This window comes from Moschus berezovskii, chromosome 1 (genome assembly GCF_049115385.1).
Source record: "Moschus berezovskii isolate FMDL1 chromosome 1, NW_MosBer_1.0, whole genome shotgun sequence".
NCBI classification, from domain to species: Eukaryota; Metazoa; Chordata; class Mammalia; order Artiodactyla; family Moschidae; genus Moschus; species Moschus berezovskii.
Genome location: NC_142460.1, coordinates 142,561,870 through 142,581,722, shown reverse-complemented (window position 1 = coordinate 142,581,722; position 19,853 = coordinate 142,561,870). Strand labels below are relative to the sequence as shown.

Sequence of the window (19,853 nt, the reverse complement as noted above, 5' to 3'; positions counted from 1 at the left end):
TCCACTGTTAACCCATCGATATACCATGAAGTGATGGGACTGGATGCCATGATCTTAGTTTTCTAAATGTTGAGCTGTAAGCCAACTTTTTCACTCTCCTCTTTCACTTTCATCAGGAGACTCTTTAGTTCTTCTTCACTTTCTCCCATAAGGATGGCGTCATCTGCATATCTGAGGTTATTGATATTTCTTCTGGCAATCTTGATTCCAGCTTGTGCTTTTTCCAGCCCAGCGTTTCTCATGATGCACTCTGTGTATAAGTTAAATAAGTAGGGTGACAATATACAGCCTTGACGTACTCCTTTTCCTATTTGGAACCAGTCTGTTGTTCCATGTCCAGTTCTAACTGTTGCTTCCTGACCTGCATATAGGTTTCTCAAGAGGCAGGTCAGGTGGTCTGGTTTTCCCATCTCTTTCAGAATTTTCCACAGTTTATTGTGATCCAAGTAGTCAAAGGCTTTGGCATAGTCAAGAAAGCAGAAATAGATGCTTTTCTGGAACTCTTTTGCTTTTTCCATGATCCAGCGGATATTGGCAATTTGATCTCTGGTGCCTCTGCCTTTTCTAAAACCAGCTTGAACATATGGAAGTTTGCGGTTCACATATTGTTGAAGCCTGGCTTGGAGAATTTTGAGCATGACTTTACTAGCATGTGAGATGAGTGCAATTGTGCGGTAGTTTGAGCATTCTTTGGCATTCCCTTTCTTTGGGATTGGAATGAAAACTGACCTTTTCCAGTACTGTGGTCACTGCTGAGTTTTCCAAATTTGCTGGCATATTGAGTGCAGCACATTCACAGCATCATCTTTCAGGATTTGAAATAGCTCAACTGGAATTCCATCACCTCCACTAGCTTTGTTCATAGTGATGCTTCCTAAGGCCCACTTGACTTCACACTCCAGGATGTCTGGCTCTAGGTGAGTGATCACACCATTGTGATTATCTAGGTTGTGAAGATCTTTTTTGTATAGTTCTTCTGTGTATTCTTGCCATCTCTTCTTAATATTTTCTGTTTCTGTTAGATCCATACCATTTCTGCTCTTTATTGAGCCCATCTTTGCATGAAATGTTCCCTTGGTATCTCTAATTTTCTTGAAGAAATCTCTAGTCTTTCCCATTCTATTATTTTCCTCTATTTCTTTGCATTGACTGCAGAGGAAGGCTTTCTTATCTCTCCTTGCTATCTTTGGAACTCTGCATTCAAATGGGTATATCTTTCGTTTTCTCCTTTGCTTTTCGCTTCTCTTCTTTTCACAGCTATTTGTAAGGCCTCCTCAGATAGCCATTTTGCTTTTTTACATTTCTTTTTTTCTTGGGGATGGTATTGCTCCCTGTCTCCTATCCAGTGTCATGAGCTCCATCCATAGTTCATCAGGCTCCCTATCAGATCCAGTCTCTTAAATCTATTTCTCACTTTCACTGTATAATCATAAGGGATCTGATTAAGGTTATACGGGAATGGTCCAGTGGTTTTCCCCACTGTCTTCAATTTCAGTCTGAATTTGGCAATAAGGAGTTCATGATCTGAGCCACAGTCAGCTCTTGGTCTTGTTTTTGCTGACTGTATAGAGCTTCTCCATCTTTGGCTGCAAAGAATATAATCAATCTGATACTACTGGTGTCGACCATCTGGTGATGTCCATGTGTAGAGTTTTCTCTTGTGTTGTTGGAAGAAAGTGTTTGTTATGACCAGTGTGTTCTCTTGACAGAATCTATTAGCCTTTGCCCTGCTTCATTCTGCACTCCAAGGCCAAATTTGCCTGTTACTCCAGGTATTTCTTGACATCCTACTTTTGCATTCCAGTCCCCTATAATGAAAAGGACATCTTTCTTGGGTATTAGTTCTAAAAGGTCTTGTAGGTCTTCATAGACCCACTCAGCTTCAGCTTCTTCAGCATTACTGGTCGGGGCATAGACTTGGATTACCATGATATTGAACCTTAAAAACGAACAGAGATCATTCTGTCGTTTTTGAGATTGCATCCAACTACTGCATTTCAGACTCCTGTTTACTGTGATGGCTACTCCATTTCTACTAAGGAATTCCTGCCCACAGTAGTAGATATAATGGTCATCTGAGTGAAATTCACCCATTCCAGTCCATTTTAGTTCACTGATTCCTAGAGTGTCGACGTTCACTCTTGCCATCTCCTGTTTGAGCACTTCCAATTTGCCTTGATTCATGGACCTGAAGTTCCAGGTTCTTATGCAATATTGCTCTTTACAGCATTGAACCTTGCTTCTATCACCAATCACATCCACAACTGGGTTCTGTTTTTCTTTGGCTCTATCTCTTCTTTCTGGAGTTACTTCTCCACTGATCTCCAGTAGCAGACTGGGCACCTACTGACCTGGGGAGTTCATCTTTCAGTGTCCTATCTTTTTGGCTTTTCATATTGTTCATGGGGTTCTCAAGGCAATACTGAAGTGGTTCTGAATATAAATATTTTATGTGTATATATCCTATATATAAAAACATACATCAGTATCAAGAACAGTCACCCATATGTTCATCAATAGGACAAAATTATCACTATTAACATTTGGCACATACAGTATATGTGACTACACTTAAAACATATACAAATATGTATTTACAAATGAAGATTCACATTCTATAGAAGATGTACCTGGCCTTTTTTAAACTAAAAAAGATCATGAAAGTATTCTTCAAAAACAGGACTTTATAATTTGATAGTAAGTTAACTATCATCTTATTGAAAGGTATTGCTTTTCTGCCTTTAAAATAATGCTGGGGCAATAAAGCTGTATTTTTCTCTTTGGAATAAATACATTTCTGATAACTTCTTCAGACAGTTTTTTTGAAATGGCGTTACTGAGTCAAAGATTATAAATGCTTTTAATGCTTCTGATACATATTACCAAATTGACTTCAAAATGTAGTATCAACTTTTACTCTCATCAGCAATATACAAGGCCATTCATCATACCTCTAAAAACTGTGTATTATCAACTTTTTGCCAAAATTTTTTAATGACAAAATTAAAGTTTTACAATAAATCAGAGCGTTTAGAAAAAAACACACTAATACTTGACCTTCTTCAGTTGATTTTTCTTAATTCTTTCAACAGGAAGAGACTTGCCATCATGGAAGTTGGTAAGAATCACTGCAATGGCTGTCAGAGTTTTGCCCTATAAAATGTTTTACAAAGAAAAATGGTCAGATTCTGAAATCCAGATGGCCAGATAACATTTCAAAACCAATTTTTAAATAAAGTAAGAAAATATCAAACAGCATTCAGGGCCACAGAAGTGTGCTGATTATTATATTAAATAATATACATATTAATGAAGTTATTTCACTGATTACATTAGGCAATGTCTTACCATTCAGTATTACTGAGAGTTATTAAATAATTTACTCTAAAATACTATAAGCATCTTTGAGAAATGTTATTTTATTGAACTGCCATTTAAAATTTCACATTTAACCTTGAACTAATAACTTTATCATGAAACTACAACTATTTGCTTGCCATATAATTCAAAGCTAACTTAATATTAGTAATTCCAGTATGAACATAAGGTCATTATTTTATTAAACTTAATTTCAAAACTTAAAGGCTATACCTTACCAATAGAGCATAAAGGACAAGATACTTCTTTTGTACTTTTTAAAAGTAGAAATATAAAAATTTTCATTATTTTCCATTATTAGCTGAATTTATAATGAGCAACACAGAAATAAATCTCTTTCAAGGTGGAAGCAGTGTAAAGCAGCCGTTTTCAAAGTGTGGTCCACAGCTCCTAGAAGTTCCCCCAGGACCCCTTCAGGAGTGTGTACAGTCAAAAATATTTTTATATTACTCAGACTTTATTTGTGTTGGATATTTGTAGTAATTCCAAATGCAATGGTGGGCAAAGCTGCTGCTGCTGCCTTAGCATGAAACAAAGCAGTTGGCACTGTACTATACCAGTCATCATCATGTTTCTAATTAACACATAAAGTAAAAAGAAAAAAAAAAATGTTTTACTTTAAGAATGCTCTTGATAAAGCAGTACACATTCATTTTACCAAATCTCACCTCTTAAGTATGGATCTTTTAACTATTCTTGTAATAAGATGGGAAGAATACAAAATACTTCTTTTGCATACCAAAACATGAACGTTATCTAGAGAAAAATCACTTGAGACAGAATTGCAGCTCAACTAACTACCACACATCATCATTTTCAAGTATCACCATTTTAACTTGAAAGAATGACTGACAAAAAAACAAACAAAAAATAATGACTGACAACTAGTTATTTATGATTGAGCGGCACACATTTTCTTGAAAAATGAATAAAGTGAGCCTATCAATTCCAAAGGAAAGAACTGACAACGTTTGTGATTAATGATAAATTTGAGCTTTTAAGCAAAATTTATATTAGAAAACTTGTATCAACACCTCAAGCACAGAAGCTTCCCAAATGAAAATGCCTTTCTAATAAGATCAGCAGTAATACCAAAGAATGTAAAATTTTTTATATTATATAATGAAATGCATCAACATTTGGCAGATCTATGTAACTCAGTGAACCAATATATTCCAAATGAGCAATACCTAATGTTACAAAATCATGCATGGATAAAATATCCACACAATGTGCAAACTACACCAATGCATTTTAACAGAACAGAGTATAAAAAGTTCACTGACATGATATTTAATTTTTACATTATCAGAATTTCCCTGGCAGTCTAGGGGTTAAGACTCTGCACCCCCAGTGTAGGGAGCACAGGTTCAATCCCTGGTTGGGGAACTAAGATCCTGCATACCACATGACACAGCCAAAAAGAAAAGTTCCACATTGTAACTATTAACCTTTAATAGGAATTTCACTGGTGGTCTGGTGGTTGAGAATCCACTTCCCAATGCAGTGGATGTGGATTCGAGCCCTGGCTGAGGTACTAAGATCCCAAATGCTCAGGGGAATCTGGGCCAATGCCCCACAACAAAGGAGCCCATGTGCTCTGGAGCCCATGCCACAACTACCACTACTAGACCGAAGCCCACAAGCTGTAACGCTGGAGTGGGTAGCCTATCCCTTCTCCAGTGGATCTTCCCACCCCAAGAATCGAACTGGGGTCTCCTGCATTGCAGGCGGATTCTTTACCAACTGAGCTATCAGAGAGGCCCTTTAATAAACTAACCCTTGCTTAATTTTGATGTTCTGGCAAAGAAGATCTAGTTATTCAAAAAAACTGCTAAAGTACACCTCTTTCAAATACGTATCTGTGTGAGGACTAATCTTCTCTGTATATCTCAATAAAAACAACAGAATGAATGAAAAAACAGGTATAAGAAATCAGCTATCAACTATTAAGCTACACATTAAAGAGACTTGCAAAAATGTAAAACAATACCAGTCTTCTCATCAAAACTGTTTTCGTTTTGGAGTGCACTTTTCACTGAAAACTATGCTAGTTCTGTTAGCAAGTAATGAGTTAAAATAAAAAATTTATTTTATTATCAAAACCAAAAAGTATAACAATTGCTGATGTAACAAATCATATCTTTCCTTTAATAAAACCTATAAAAGATAAACAATCTTAAATTTCAAAAGAAATTGAGAAACATGTTTATATCATTACTGCCAATTATTTCAATTGTACCTTGGGCAAACAAGCCAAAAGAAAGAAAAGAAGAAAAATTTGGCATTACTTTAAGTGAAAACCATAGGAAAAACTACATTCTACACTAATAGTGATATCTATTCCAAAACTGGCAGCAATATATTCCCATCTCTATTTACTTTAAGATTAAGGACTTCCCTTGTGGCTCAGATGATAAAGCATCTGCCTACAATGAGGGAGACCCGGTTCAAAGATTACTTCATATAAACCTTAAGTTACTGAACTTCCCTGGTACCCAAAGGAGAAGAGCCTGCCTGGAAATGCAGGGGACACAGGTTCAATCCCTAGACCAGAAAGACAGCACATACAGCAGGGCAGCTAAGCCTGTTCTTCATAACTACTAAGTCTGTGCTCTCAAGTCCACAAGCTGCAACTACTTAGCCTGTGTGCCTCAATTACTGCAGCCTGTGAGCTCTGGAGCCTGTGCTCTACTACAAGAGAAGCCACTACAAAGAGAAGCCTGCTCACTTCAACTGGAGAGTAGCTCTTGCTCGCCACAAAAGAAAGCCTATGTGCAGCATAAAGACCCAGTGAAGTCAAATAAATAAAGTTTAAAAAAAAATCTTAGTTAAAAAATAAAATGTTATTAACTAATAAAAAATATAATTACCAAACCCATATCATCAGCTAAAATTCCTCCATGAACATTTTCTGGTCGGTCCTTTTCAGAAAAATTTGTTATTGTGTTATAGTATAAGTCACTTCGCTGTTCCCAGAATGGTGGAAGTTCTTCACTGTTTTCCCGTGAAACCATCCAAGCTAGAGCTTGTTTTTGATGTGGAAGCAATGGTGTTTCAATAGCCTATAAGAAATGTCATAAACAAAAATATAATAAGTCCTTTCTTATAATAAACCCCACAAAGAATCTGGAAAACAGCTGATCTTCTGATTTTAAAAAAATGTATATATTAATGCTACATTTTAAAATTTCAAAGAGTTTTAGATAGAAAATACTGGCTCAGTACCTCAGCTGGTTCCATTTCCTGAGTTTTATCATCTTCTTTTAAATCTTCAAACAATTTGTCAAACTCAGTCTTAAGCTACCATAAAGAGCAACAAGAAACATAGTGAAACAAATCTATTAATAACTGCACTTAATTCAGAGACTTCAAGTCATTTAACTAAAAGAGTTGCATACCAAAAGGTACAAAATATATTAATTCTTTGAGATATTACACTGCTCAATAAAAGCAGAATAGATCCTTTAGGAAACTGTTATAGTTGAAAAAATATAGGATGGAGTTTGAAGTTCTTGGTTTCAGTCACAGCTCTGTCACGAATAAACCTTTATATAACTTTGGGCAAGACATTTAATTTATATGACCCTGTAACTTATTACTGCAAAACAGAATGAACTAGATTTAGAGTGTATCTAAGGTTCCTTTTGCCATTGAAATTCTATGATTCTACTACCATTTTAGCAGATCCTATCTGGTATATTTGACTTTTTCAAGTAAATGACATTACATTGATTAATACTATAATCAGAAACTTGCTATGTGAAACAAAATATTACAATAATTTCAATCTTAATGCTAATTTAGTTGGTTCTTTAAACTGATCTTGTCCAATTTTATAGTAACATGTAAGTGTTATAATTACTTTTGTAAATTAGCAAATAAATACAGAGGATCAGTCCAGAAGAAACCATGCTAAATATAAAAGTGAGGAGAGGTAATCTGGGGTTTACCCACCAGACACAGGCTCAAGCCCTTCTAACAATGAACAGGGAAAACACACTAAGTACCTTAGAATATAAAAAGGCTAACACTGATGAGTAGAGACAAAAAAAAATTGTGTGATTTTTTATGTAATTGTGTAATTGGTAGATTGATTTCACTATTTTATATCCATTTTCCCCCAAACTAACCCAATGTAATAGTATCCTGGATCACAAAGTAGACCAAAGAAACAGACTAAGGCCAAAGCTTTGGAACTAGCTTTTTTTACAATCTTACTGAAGGAATAAGTTTCAAGCTTCAATTTTTTAAAAATTAAGGACACTTAAAAATTTCAAATAATACAGAAACATCAAAACATAATAAAATATTCCAGGTATACATAGCACTGTATGTTTCAATGTATGCATGAATATATGTATGCAGATATATTCCTTATCACTGCTTTCTTTATACATAAATATTTATAATATATTTTATTGATTCTACAATTCATAACAATATAAAATCACTAACACTAGCACATGCATACTTATCTCATTTTTAAACATCAATCTTCAACATTTAAAATTCACTTTCAGGTTACAAAATTTTAAAAAAGTACACCTGTTCAGTTGTCATCTGTACTGCAGCATGAACTGGCATACTATAGCTTGGTCCAGCTCTTCCAGAGCCCCAACCACTTTCCAAACTGAACCCTAAAGCTATAATTTACAAAATGAAAAGAATACAAAATTATCTTTTAGTAAATTGTTTTTAAAGCTTGTCTAATAAGCTAAATTAAAACTTTCCTTAATACATGTTTTAAACATTTTAAAGGTAAATTTCCTAGGTCATTCAAAAAATACATTAAAAGAATTCCACATGAGTTGAACTTTTGAAACACAAAGAATACTTTTTCATTCTCTATTAGGAAATTCTTTTTGTCTATTAGTTATTAAAAAGAATGTTTAAAATCGGGGATTTCCAGGTATTATCACTGGAAGAAATCTAGGGAGGGCCCTCCCTGTACATTTTTCTGTGTGTGTGTGCAACCTCCTATGAATCTATTGTTATTTCAAAATAAAGAAAAAAAATTCAGGGATGTCCTTAAAAATAGTCCTAAAAAAGAACTTGGAGGCTTCAGCACTAATTAACTTAGTCAACCAAACTCAAAACTGTTACTTAAGAAAATAAACGTTTTATAATGCTGGCATCTTAGAATATCAAAATAATAGTATATTAAACCCTAAACTTACATTTTGGTGCCGGTCCCAATTTAAATCCATGTTTCTTTAACTCATCTAAAACTGCTTTTCTATTTTCTTCTTTTCCCCAAAATGTCATTTGCAGAGGCATGGTAAAAGTATTGTTTGCACCAAAAGGAACTACCCTATTATAATTAAGGGAAAAGAATGAGAAGTTAGTAGAGTTATGTTTTTACATTTAATTTTAAGTCCCATTAAGAATCACGTTAAATAACTGTCACATTCAAATTTTGCATGAAAGTAAAACAGAAAGAGATTGTGGAGGACAGAGAAGCCTGGAGTGCTACAGTCCACGGGGTTGCAGAGTCGGACGTGAATCAGCAACTGAACAACAACGAAAAGGAACTAACTGGGCAGACTAGCAAGAAAAAGAACATGGAGGAGGACCAACAATGAGAAGAAAAGGGCAGTTTTGGGATCAGAATGCCAGAAGAAACTAAGATGAGATAAAAGTGTTTAAATGCATAAGATAACCTATTACCAAGGTTGTAACATAAGTAAAATAGTAAGTTTCCTTGAGAAGGTAGAGCGTTCACTAATAGAACCACTGAGTGTAGCAACCCATTCTGAGAAAATGGGGAATGTTTTCAAAGAATTATTTCTGATTCAGGATTCACTGAAAGTTTACTCTCAACATCTGAAAAACCTGAGAAAGGAGAAAACAAGTAAACAAGTGAGAAGACACTGCTAAGTATTTATCTTTCAAACTCACCTTTAAATATTCTGAACAATCTACACTAAAATTTAGATCACAAACACAAATGCATACAAAACATAACCAAGGAGACTGAGTTTTAAAAAAGAAACAGGTGGTAAAACTAAGAAGGGACATGCCTAATTAATACAACAGCTGTTGTCTAGCTCCAGTCAAATGATGTCAAGTGGACATGAGTATCCTGAATTACCAGATCTTCCATTTATCAAGAGAAAACTCTGTAAATAATAGTTTATAATTAGGAAAAAGTAAAATGCATAAAATGCAGACTGTCCAGATATTTTAATATTGGAAATAACTGAAAAAATTTAAACACTGTGCAGGCAAAATCAAACTCATCTGGAACTGATCAGCTTATAATCAGATTTAAACAAACATTCCCAAACTTCTAAAATCACTATACTAAAAGGCTTTTTTTCCTCCTCAAAAAAATTTAGAGATACCAAGGGAACATTTCATGCAAAGATGGGCACAATAAAGAACAGAAACGGTATGGACCTAACAGAAGCAGAAGATATTAAGAAGTGGCAAGAATACACAAAAGAACTATACAAAGAAGATAACCATCAAAGATAACAAAGAAGATAAACCCAGATAACCACGATGGTGTGATCACTCACCTAGAGCAAGACATTGTGGGCCTTAGGAAGCATCACTACGAACAAAGCTAGTGGAAGTGATGAGCTATTTCAAAGACTAAAAGATGATGCTGTGAAAGTGCTGCACTCAATATGCCAGCAAGTTTGGAAAACTCAGCAGTGGCCACAGGACTGGAAAAGGCCAGTTTTCATTCCAATCCCAAAGAAAGGCAATGCCAAATAATGTTCAAACTACCGCACAATTTAACTCATTTCACACACTAGCAAGGTCATGCTCAAAATCTTCCAAGCTAAGCTTCAACAATATGTGAACTGAAAACTTCTGGATGTACAAGTTGGATTTAGAAAAGGCAGAGGGACCAGACATCAAATTGCCAACATCCCCTGGATCATAGAAAAAGCAAGAGAATTCCAGAAAAACATCTGCTTCATTGACTATGCTAAAGCCTGTGTGGATCACAACAAACTGGAAAATTCTTCGAGAGATGGGAATACCAGACCACCTTACCTGCCTCCTGAGAAATATATATGCAGGTCAAGAACCAACACTTAGAACCGGACATGAAACAACAGATTGGTTCCAAACTGGGAAAGGAGTACATCAAGGCTGTATACTGTCACCCTGCTTATTTAACTTATATGCAGAGTACATCATGCAAAATGCCAGGCTGGACGAGCACAAGCTGGAATCAAGATTGCCGGGAGAATTATGAATAACCTTACACATGCAGATGATACCATCTTTATGGCAGAAAGCAAAGAGAAACGAAAGAGCCTCTTGATGAAAATGAAAGAGGAGAGTGAAAAAGCTGGCTTAAAACTCAACATTCAGAAAACTAAGATTATGGCAGACAAAGGTCCATCTAGTCAAAGCTATGGGTTTTTCCAATAGTCACATATGGATGTGAAAGTTGGACCATAAAGAAGGCTGAATGCTGAAGAACTGATGCTTTTACACTGTGGCATTGGAGAACCAGACTCTGGAGAGTACCTTGGACTCTTGATTAAACCAGTGAATCGTAAGAAAATCAACCCTGAATATTCACTGGATGAACTGATGCCAAAGCTGAAGCTCCAATACTTTGGCCAACTGATGCAAACAGCTCACTCATTGGAAAAGACTCTGATGCTTGCAAAGGTAGAAGCCAGGAGGAGAAGGGAACAACAGAGGATGAGATGGTTGGATGGCATCACCGACTCAATGGACATGAGTTTGAGTAAGCTCTGGGAGGTGGTAAAGGACAGGGAAGCCTGGCGTGCTGCAGTCCATGGGGTCGCAAAGAGTCAGACACGACTGAGTGACTGAACAACAAAAAGGCTTTTTTAAAAAGGCTTTTTTCTTAAAAGATTGTGTGGACTTTCTAATATTTGAACCAGTCTCTTCTTCTCCATGATAATAATTTACCAGGAAAGTGAGGGAATAGCTATTTGATGGCTAGAGTAGTACAGGCAGATGATAAAATTAAAACATTTACTGAACACATACTAAAGGTATAGTGACACAAGTTGTCAGGGCAACTATACATTAAATTAAATATCCTTAAATATTAAATATCCTTAAATTCTAAGATCACCACAATTCACAACTATTAAAACTAAACTCCAAAAGTGCATTACCCTTCAATTTGTGCCAGTTTGTTGTCCATGATATAGGCCAAGGCAGCTGCAAGATCTTTCTTTATATGACCAACCTGATTTCCATTCACATTGTTTACTTTAATTGCATTCTTATCATAGGGATTATTCGGCTCTCGTTGTAATGCAACCATTTCATTATTATTAACCTAATAAAAATAAACAAATATGTTATAAATAATAAACATATGATAGATTTCTTCACTGTACTTTATCTGGGATTTCCACTCATTTTTTTAATGCTTGCTGAATAACACCACACATAAGAAATGTACATTTTCTTAGACTCATATTTCTATAGAAATATTAGAGAATATATTTTATAATAATTCTTTTGTAGTATTTTCCTAATTTACATTAATTGGGAAATTAACAAATCCTTGATATAGAAAAGGTACAATCAAAACTAATAGATACACATTATATAAGATTTCCAACGTAACTTCAAAAACAGATAATCTCTCGAATGCTTATTACATACCAAACATTGTTCTAAGTACCTTTACGGATTGACTTTCAAAACTCACAACCCTACTGATAGGTCTTATCATTATCTCCATTTTGCAGATGAAGACACTAAAGCACAGGAAAGTTAAGTAACTTGTCCAAGGTCATAAAGTTAATAAGTAGCAGAGCTAGAATTTGAATCCAGGCAGGCTGGTTCCTAAGCCTAAATTCTCCAGAATCTGAAAGGGGAAAAAGGTATAAGTCAGAATGGAAGTGGATCAAGAAAACACATCCAGCCTTCAACTCCCACCATTATCTGTTTCCACTTAGTTAAAAACTGCCAATTTTCTAATTGAAAATGAAAGAGTAAAGATTTCCAAAAATTGTCTCTTCCATAAAAGCAACAAAAAATCTGGCAAAAACTGAACCAACTTTTTCAGAATTCTGGAAACTAACCTAAGAGTCACAGAAAACTGGAGAGTCTTAATTCAAGAAAACAGCTGAATATCAATGCTCTTGCCTGGAAAATCCCATGGATGGAGGAGCCTGGTACGCTACAGTCCATGGGGTTGCACAGGGTCGGACACGACTGAAGCAACTTCCCTTTCATTTTTCACTCTTGTGCACTGGAGAAGGAAATGGCAACTCACTCCAGTGTTCTTGCCTGGAGAATCCCAGGGACAGGGAAGCCTGGTGGGCTGCTGTCTATGGGGTCACATAGGGTCGGACACAACTGAAGTGACTTAGCAGCAGCAGCAGCAGTCTCATCTCCAGCTCTCAGTTCATTATAGCCTTTTAAAATAGAACAACCTGCTGCAATTCTCAGTACAGCCTGGTAGTTACCACAGTAAGCATACTGAAGTAGAATCTTTCAAAGATTCATTTCTATAGGACTGTCATTTGACCAGTATGGTGGTTCCCTAGAAGACTCCCACTTACAAAGCTGTTTCTGCTTGACCTCCGAACTTATCCAGTTCATAAAACCTTCTCCCCTGGGTGGGTGTTTATAAAAAACAATTTTACAAGGACCTCCCTGGTGGTCCAGTGGTTAAGACTCCATACTCCCAACACAGGGGCCCAGGTTCAATCCCTGGTTAGGGAACTAGATCCAACATGCCACAACTAAGAACTAGTACAGTCAAGTAAATAAAAATATATGTATTTTTAAATTTACAAGCAAAGATTAATAGCTGAGGCAAACAAAACAACAACCAAAAGGTTTAAAAGGAAAAAGCGGAAAATAAGATGTCCATAGGGGCTTTGAAAAGCTCCAGCATATTCCTGGAAATCTAGAAGGGCAAAAGCAAGCACATGGCTATTTGCATGCCTAGGGTTGTGCACATGTTCAAGAAAGACCTGCGAGGCCCTAAACTCTTACCTCTGGCTAAACCTGAAGATCTGAACAGGCAGAAAATAAAGGCTAAGGCACAGTTGTCGACTGCCAGTCTGTGTCGAAGGAGTACCCCAAATGCCTACAGGTCCTCTCAGTAAAGACTAGGAAATTTACTGGTTCTAGTTCAATCATTAGCTGACCACTAAGCTAACCAAATACAGCTATCAGTCGCCAGAGACAGCAAAAACTTTTACAAGGTTAATTTAGAAAGGTTACTAAACAAACAACAATTACTAAAATCAACAACAACCAGCAACTATGGGGAGAAGGAAGAATATGATTTTGAGAGTTGCCACATTATTTTGTTGTTGTTGTTCACATTCTTTATCTCACAAAGATTATTCTTTTAATTGAAGTGTAGCTGATTTACACTGCTGTGCTAGTTTCAGGTGTATAGCAGTGATTCAGTTATACATATATATGTGTACATATATACATACACATATTTATATGTATAAAATTTATTATTTTTCGTATTCTTTCACTTAAAAGTCATTACAAAATATTGTGTACAGTTCCCTGTGCTATATGGTAGGTCCATATTGGTTCTATAGTAGTGTGTACATTTTAATCCCAAACTCCTAATTTATCTCTCCCCCCACTTCCCCTTTGGTTACTATGTCTTTGGACATATTTCTGTTTTGTAAATAAGTTCTTTTTTATCTTTTTTTTAGATTTCATGTATAAGTGATATCATGATACTTGTCTTTCTCTGTCAGGTTTACTTCACTTAGTATGATAATCTCTAGGTCCATCCATGTTGCTGCTAATGGCATTATTTCATTCTTTCTTATGGCCGCATAGTATTTCATTGTATAGATATACATTTTCTTTATCCATCCATCTGTTGATGGACATTTAGGTTGCTTCCATGTCCTGGCTATTGAAAATACCGCTGCAATGAACATTAGGCTGCACAAATCTTTTCAAATTATAGTTTTCCTCAGATATATGCCAGGAGTAGGACTGCAGGATATGATTTAGAGTTGTCACATTATGCAAAGCATCTAATTTTCAACAACAAAAAAACATGAGACATGCAAAGAAATGAGAAAGTATATCCACACATAGGAAAAATACTATCAATTACCTGCCCCTCAGGAAGCACAGATAACAACTAGAAAAAACTTAAAGTTTTAATTTTAAATATGTTCAAAGACCTAAAGCAAACCATTTCTAAAGAACTAAAGGAAAGCATGAGAACTATGTCTTGACATACAGAAATCTGGAGTCAAAAAAGTACATAGTTAACTAAAGTTTAAAATTCACTACAGAGGACCAAATAGCAGATATGAGCAGGCCAGAAGAAAGAATCAATGAAGCTGATGATAGGTCAACTGAGACTATAATGTCTGAGGAAAAGTTAGAAGAACAGAAAGAAAAAACAATGAAGAAACATGAACAGATACTGTGGGACCAGCATACCGACACAGAGTCTCAGAAGGAGGTAGAGAATACATGTGAAGAAGTCATAGCCAAAAACTTTTTTGAAGAGAAAAACATTAATCTACATATTTAAGAAATTGAACAAATTCCAAGTAAAAAACACTTAAGACTTCAAGCCCAGACACATCATAATCAAACTGTGGAAAGAACACTGAAAACAACAAGCAACTCATCACATTAAGGGGCTCCTCAAGAAGATTAACAACTGATTTCTCACCAGAAACCATGGAGGCCAGAATACAGTGGGATAACTTCTCAAAGTGCTAAAAGGAAAAAATTCAACCAAGAATCCTTTATCTGGCAAAACTATCCTTCAAAAATAAAGAAGAAATTAAGACTTCCCAGACAAACAAAAACTGAGAGAATCTATCACTTGCCGATTGCTCCACAAGAACTATTAAAAGACCTTCAGGCTGAAATCAAAGCCACTAGACAGTAACATTTGTAATATATGAAGAAATAAAAAGCACAAGTAAAGGTAAATATAAACACAGGTAAATGTAAAAGACAGTATGAAATTTCTGGCTGTAACTTTTTTCTCCTCACTGATTTAAAAGGACATGTAACAATCATTTTAAACCTGTATTGATGAATATACAATGTATATAAAGATTTAATTTGTATGATAACAGCACAGAAGAGTGGGGAAGAAGACAATGGAACTATTTTAGAGCAGTTTTTATAAACAATTAAATTTGGCACAAATCCAAACTTACAAATTAAGATAACTGCAATTCCCATGGGCATTAGTTAGTACTAGTTTCTTAGTAGTAGAAAACAACTCAAAATATAGAACAAAAGAAACAAGAAGGGAACTATTATATATTTAACACAAAAGAAGACCGTAATGGAGGCCAGACCCAAGGGTTATGTACTATATGATTCTTTTTATATGAAATGTCTAAAGTAAGTAACTCCACAGAAACAGAACATAAATTAATGGATGCCATAGGCTAAAAGAAGAGAGAAATGAGGAGTGATTACTTATAATAGTAATAGTATACTATAAAAGTAATAGTATAAGGTTTTTTGGAATGATGAAAATATTTTGGAATCAGACAGTGGGGATGGTTGTACAACCTTGTGAACATCTAAAAACCACTGAACTGTACAGTTAAAAATGATAAATTTTATGGTATATGAATTACCTCAATTTCTTAAAAATATGCAGAAAAGCTACTTAAATCTCCGAGTATCTGTCTACTGACTTTAGAGACTACAGTCTGACTTACCAGATTATCAGACAAATATTACTCCTTCAAGATATCTGTGAGGCATAACTGGTTTCTACCAGCCCAGCTTCCCCATGCCACTCTTAAAGCATGATCTTCTTTAAACCATATTAATGCAAATTACAGGAAATATATAACCAAAAAGTAGGGCAAAATGTGGAGACTAACAAGACAAAAAAGGATATATTAAAACAAGATTAAGACAACAACAAAAAGAATCAGGACTAATTATAACAGTATTTTTAGACAAGAAATAATCTACTTTATTATAAAGGCTTTGAAGGGTCAAGAAATAAAAAATGTAAACATAAGCAAATGGAAAACATCTTTAAAAAGTTAAAAATGTATAATGCCGATATTAAATAACAAAACCTAGGAGATACAGTCAGTGCAGTACTTTGAAGAACATTTAAAAGATTAAAAGCTTTTATTATTAAGATTAAAATTAAGCATTCAAATCAAGAATCTACAAGTAAAATAAAATGAACCTAAAGAAAATAGGATAATAGAATATATAAGATAAATCAATGAACAAAGAAAGACAATAATCATTAAAAAAAATTCAAGAAAGATTACATGGAAAGATGAAACATATAAATCTCTATTGGGGCTAATCAATAAAAAATAAGAATAGACACAAATACATAACACAAACAATGAAAACAGGAATATAACCATAAACATAGTCAAATATTTTTAAGTATAAATGACTATTATGCAAATTTTGTGGCAATAAATTTGAAAATATAAATGGATGCTTTTCGATAAAAATATAAATTGCCAGAATTGACTCAAGTATCTTAATTATGCTGAGTTTGAATGAAACCAGACTTTAAAAGTACATATTGTATGATTCAATGCATATGAAGCTCTTGAGAATCCCCTGGCAGTCTAGCGGTTAGGATTCCATGCTTTCACTGCAGGGGTCACAGGTTTGATCCCTGGGCATGGAACTAAGATCCCGCCTGACTCAGGGAACACCAAAAAAACAATGTATATGAAGTTCTAGAATAGGCTAAACCATCTACAGTGATAGAAATCAGACTGGTGGTTCTTAGGGCAAAGGCAGGGATGAATGACTGAAACAGAATACAAGAGAACTTTCAGAGGTAATGGAAATGATCTATATGTTGATGGGGTAATGATTATTAGGTATATATATTTGCTAAAACTCAGAATCACGTACTTACAAAGTTTGCATTTAAAAAATATATATAAATCACATCTCAATAAAGCATAAAAAAGTTGAAAATAATAAATAATAAAAAAGTATACAAAGATAAATACTTCAATTTTTATTTCAATATTTTTATCAGTGATCAACTCCAAAATGTCCATCAACAAGAAAATAAAAAGTACAACAAATATTTGTATTGAAAAGACATTATTCCTAATATTTTACTTTAAAAAAAGGTGATAATATATATAATACGATCCTCATTTTTGTTAATATAAGACTGTAATTCATATGCATGTGATCTCAAAGTAAAGTGAGGAAGACATAACAAAGTAAGTTGTGGTTCTGGACTGAGGGAGACTTACTACTTTTTCTTTTAGCCATTTTAAAATAATAAATGTGTAGTACTTATAAAATAATACACACTTTATAAAATTAAAAAATTAAGCAATAATAAATTTTAGTCAGCCCAAATCAGCCCATTACATTTTTAATAGCTTATCAGTGTCACAGAAATTATTCTAAGATCAACAAACAGTGCTTGTTCTATAATAAAAAGCAACCATGATTTAATGGCTGTTTAAATTTAAAATAATTTAAAAACAATAGTTTGGAAAAATTTCACAAATCTAAAATATGAAAGTTCTGGTCAGTGATTCCAGGTTTTAAATAATTTGTAAGTGTTCAGTTTCTCCACAACTTTATCATCCACTAAGAATTTAAAAATCACATTCTCTATTCAGCTGTTAGTGCTGGAATCCATTTTTAGTTTTATAAGCTTTTCCCTGTTTTTCGTTTTGTTTTGGGTTTTTGGCTCATGAATTTTATTTCTGTTTGCCGATAAGAAATGTAAGAGTGGAATGTTAATAAATTTCAGTTTAGTTCTGTAATGTCAAGAATTTAAGAATTAAAAAATGGATTGGTTAAAAAAAATAAAATAAAATAGGAAAGTTCTGAAATGAGTATGAGAGGTGGACAACAGATGGGATACATGAACTGAGAACAGAAAGACTTCAGGGAAAAAACAGAAAAGAAAAACTACCTCAGAATTAAAGAATAGGGACTTCCCCACTGGTTGTCCAATGGTTATGACTCTGTACTTCATTGAAGGAGCACAAGTTTAAAGCCTGGTTGGGGAACTAAGATTCTGCCTGTCACAAAGTAGTCAAAAAAAAAAAAGTAGTATACAGAATTAAAGAATAAAGTAGAAAGAACACAAAAGTGAACAGATCTTGTTAAAAACAACATGGTAAGGGAAATAAATGATGAAAAGAGAAAAGTGAAAAAACATGATAAAAATGATCTCAGAGAAGTAACTGGCATATGTATATGCACAGAAGATCTAATACAGAAAGAGGAGAATGGAGTACTCTGAAGAAAAAACAAGCTTTGAAACAAAAACCATTTAAAACTATAATTAGGACTTCCCTAGTGGTCCAGTGGTTAAGAATCTGCCAACGCAGCGAACACGGGTTTGACTTCTGGTCCGGGAAGATCCCGCTCGTTGAGGGGCAACTAAGCCTGTATGCCACAACTACTGAGACTGCACTGTAGAGACTGTGCTCCGAAACAAGAAAAGACACCGCAGTGAGAAGCCCAGGTACCACAACTACACAAAGTCCATGCACAGCAACGAAGATCCAGGGCAGCCAAAAAAAGAAAAACTATAATTAAAGTTTTCTGAAATAGAAGAAAACAAAGTTACAGAACAATCAACACTAAGACATTCCCTAATGAAAATTATAGGACTTCTAATTCACTTTCATAGGAGAGAAATTATATTGGCATTTTACCAACAGTATTTTATACAACATCAAGATATCATGGGCTTCCCTGGTGGCTCAGTAGTGAAGAGTCCACCTCCAATGCAGGAGACACAAGTTCGATCCTTGATATCACCAGGAAGATCCCACATGCAGCAGCTAAGCCCATTCGCCACAACTGCTAAGCCTGTGTGCTAGAGCCCAGGAACCACAACTACTGAGCCCACTTGCCCCAGCAATTGAAGCCCATGCATCCTAGAGCACATTCTCTGCAACAAGAGAAGCCACCACAATGAGAAACCTGCGCGCCACAACTAGAGTTGCCCCCACTCTCTGCAACTAGGGAAAAGTCCATGCAGCAACAAAGACCCTTCACAGGCAAAAATAAATAAAATTTAAAAAAAAAAAACATCATGGAGAGAAAATATGAGTCAAGGATTTTATATTCAACCAAACTGTCCTTGAAGTGTATCACAATTACAGATATACAAAAACCCAGGAAATACTGTTGCTTCTTAGGGAATCTCCTAGACAACACACTTCAACACATTTCAGACAACCACAAAAAGAATTAAGAAGCTCTAATATTATAAAGAAAATATGAGAGGATAAAACACTAGACAAATGTAATTCCTCCCCAAGGAATCTCCTGCAAAACATACTTCACACAACCAAAAAATGATTTGAGAAGCTTCAACGTAAGAAAAATATGGGAGAACGAAAGAACTGGTAAATCAAATTTCCATAGAACAATATAAGCAGCTTATGCAATAAATCAATGACATAAAACAAAGAGTAGGGAGGTGATTTACCTAACAACCAAAGATACTATTATTAACTTGTTTTGATCCTAATTCAAAAACATTAATTATAAAAAGA

At 34.8% G+C, this 19,853-nt stretch overlaps 1 protein-coding gene across 2 annotated transcripts in view; it reads right to left on the bottom strand.

Annotated features, from left to right (window-relative positions):
* The window catches only part of HLTF (helicase like transcription factor), a 60,303-nt gene that overhangs the window by 38,029 nt on the left and 2,421 nt on the right, over positions 1–19,853 (bottom strand). For both annotated transcript variants that reach the window (XM_055412077.2, XM_055412084.2), the window contains exons 3-8: positions 11,499–11,665; positions 8,559–8,692; positions 7,927–8,024; positions 6,607–6,681; positions 6,252–6,443; positions 3,058–3,153 (exon numbers count right to left, since the gene is read on the bottom strand). In XM_055412077.2, coding sequence (XP_055268052.1) covers positions 3,058–3,153; positions 6,252–6,443; positions 6,607–6,681; positions 7,927–8,024; positions 8,559–8,692; positions 11,499–11,665 — 762 coding nt within the window. The remainder of the gene's footprint in view (positions 1–3,057; positions 3,154–6,251; positions 6,444–6,606; positions 6,682–7,926; positions 8,025–8,558; positions 8,693–11,498; positions 11,666–19,853) is intronic.